Source organism: Penaeus monodon, chromosome 30, assembly GCF_015228065.2.
Source record: "Penaeus monodon isolate SGIC_2016 chromosome 30, NSTDA_Pmon_1, whole genome shotgun sequence".
NCBI lineage: Eukaryota > Metazoa > Arthropoda > Malacostraca > Decapoda > Penaeidae > Penaeus > Penaeus monodon.
The window spans coordinates 32,094,818-32,097,656 of NC_051415.1; the positions used below are offsets into that span (position 1 = coordinate 32,094,818).

General features: G+C 41.6%; 1 protein-coding gene across 1 annotated transcript; it reads right to left on the bottom strand.

The window, feature by feature from the left end:
* Positions 1-317: 317 nt before the first annotated feature.
* LOC119592324 (ventral anterior homeobox 2a-like) lies at positions 318-861 on the bottom strand. The gene has a single exon (XM_037941152.1). It carries the CDS (start codon positions 859-861, stop codon positions 361-363), a length of 501 nt encoding a protein of 166 aa, XP_037797080.1. The 3' UTR covers positions 318-360.
* Between the last annotated feature and the right edge of the window lie 1,978 nt (positions 862-2,839).

The following is a 2,839-nucleotide window of genomic DNA, read 5'->3' on the forward strand; positions in this document are numbered from 1 at the left end:
AGAGTCTCTACAAACAAATTCCGCCCTTTTTCCCGGAGATCCATATGCTTTTTGTTTATCTAATCAACAGTTTGGTTATTTAACAAAACTGTAGAATACTATGTCCATTTGAATTTTGATATTTTGGAAGTGTCCGCCTGTTTTCGAAGCAGTTAATTGTATTATATAATTTTCGATAAAGTTACGTTTTCCCTTTTTACAAATGCCCACTGACTTTAGTGTGCAATAAATCATATGCAGAATGGTAAAAGAAGAAAGTCTGTATTTCCTGGCATAATTTTATTGGCAGATAAAATGATAAATAAATGCTAATTATCAACGAATATCACTGGGCCGGATGTATGTTCATACGATGTAACTTCATTTTTCCTGTTGTTCTGATGGCTCTGGAGACAGACAAGTGTTCTGTTCCTCGCCCGTGTTGAACTGGTTCTTGCGCCACTTGATGCGTCGGTTCTGGAACCACACTTTCAGTTGTAAATCACTCAGCTGAAGTTGGTTCGCCAGCTGCCTCCGCTCGGGGCCCACCAGGTACTGCTGCCGCTGGAACTCCTCCTCCAGTCGCTGAAGCTGCGACTCCGTGAACACTGTGCGATGTCGCTTGATCTTTCCGGGGGCGTCTCTGAGGGCGGTGTCGTAGGACTCCTGATGAAGGAGGGAGATCGGAGATGCAGGCGGGGAAGCGGCTGTGGCAGGAAGATCCTTTTCAGTGTGATGTCCCAAAAGGGCGTCGATGGTGAAGGCCTTGGCCTTGTGGGACATCCGAGGGGGCGTGATGCTGCGAGCAGGAGGGCTGGCGGGCGGCGCCCAGGGGAGGCTGTAGTTCCATGGGTGAATGTTCATCAGTGCGAGATGATCCATGTTCGCAGTGGTCAAGGACAGGTATAATGAGAGAGGTCATTCCTGATCTTATATACCCCTTTTACCTGCAGTTTCCACCAATCAGAAAGAGTCGAGGCTAATTATTTTGCCTAATAACCCCGCCTATCTATCCCAGAAATAATATGCCACTACGACACGAACATAGAATATTTACGTGGAAATGTGACGTACTCAGATTTGCTGAAAGCAATTGATTTTCCTCGACGTGCTCTCTCTCCTTAACTCGAATGTCGGTTGACTAATATTACAATGTTTTATTTTTCCGTTAACCTTCACTTCCTTTTAACAAAGTTTTGACAACTTGGGTACTACAGATCCAAAACAGCTTCGACCGAAGCAAAATGGATTTTTTTAAATAACAAAAACTCGGTAAAAGTAAAAGAAAACTATTAAAAAACGAGTATTTGGAATGGGGGAAAAACTATAAGGTAGTATGTTTCTACGAGAATAAAAATTACATATATATAGTGGATTAGAGAGACCTAAATACTTCGTCTCCAGGGACTGTCACACCCTTACACGGTGAATTAAAATGTTGTACCCTTGGGACTCCCAATTCCCTTATCTCCCCGCCCATTCACCCTTGGGCCAATACCCGACAATTTACTAACATCAGTTGGTCTATGGTAATTATATTGTTTTCCGGTTATCTTTATTCCCATTTTTTACTGGAATCGATTTGTGCAAAGAGGAAATTTGATTATTCTTGCTTCTAACTAAAGTGTGTAAGGTGTGCATTAAGCAAAGGACGTCTTTCACGATAATTAATAAGTGTAAAGTGTGATATTACTGTATATAATTTTACTCCACAAACATTCTATAGGTATTATCTTCTGAAAAGACTATAGTTTAGCATATACTTTCATATAATGGTAATTGCAGTGTGGTTTGCATGGTAATACATAGAGGAAGAAGCCCCCCATCCTTGCTATGGGTTAAAGATGTCTATCAAAATCCTCCTTCAAAACACCCTTCTGTGAAAAAAAATGCCAAACCCCCCGCTTGGTTTTGTACAGCCAACCAACCCCCTTTGACTTCATTTTCACCGTTAGGGTTTTAATTGAAGGAGAAGGGAATGAACATACCCCTAGGAGCCCATGGCATGATATTATTCCACACACGGGAAAAATAAAAGCAAAATAAGGAATGGCCCCTCAACTTAGTATCGTGCCCTGACACTATCTGAGGTCCCTTGGATAGGAACTCAATCGCTATTTCAACATTATTTAAGGCAAACATCATTTCCGTTTGATTTCATTACACTACGGAGCGTTAAGATGAGAATGTTGTATGGTTGCTGAAACTATGCTTGCCTCTCTACTTTTCTGTATATGAATTATGTAAATATACATATGGGGATTACATATGTAAATATAAGTGGTAAAAATACTGTGCTTTTCTTACTTTTATTACACCATACGGCATCTTAATATCTCAATTAAAAGTTCTCGAATGCGTGTCTCTTCTAGCATGACTATGTGACAAAATAGACGAAACCAGTCTGCAGATCAGGTGAATGCGACGGCATGTTATGTGCCCACTGATTAGTGTGAGTTGCCGATCCCGTTTTGCACCACTGTTGGAATAGAGTGGCTGCCGCCCTTTTGTTCACAATCTTTGTCAATAACCCAATGAACCTGTAAGTGATCGTTAGTGGATCCTGACTCCGTTATATAAAGAATCTTTTTCAGCTCACTTTAGCTTACAGTCGCATCATCAAAATAATCTTTACTTCCATGACGCCGGGAACTGTCTTCATCTTAAATGGATACAATTAAGTAAAATAAACTGGCAAACTACGAGGAAGGGTTTGAGGTGAAGAAAAATGGGCGTGATTGGCCATTTCATTAGCTCTACCGCAGGTGAGCAATCGATGATTTGTCGGGAGTCCTTTGGTGATTAGAAGAGGTGGGGGGAGGGGGTGCACGGGGAGGAGGAGAGGGAGGGAAGAAATGGG

Bases quoted from the DNA above. Each gene is read 5' to 3' on its own strand.
- LOC119592324 (XM_037941152.1), bottom strand. From the start codon at position 861: ATGGATCATCTCGCACTGATGAACATTCACCCATGGAACTACAGCCTC.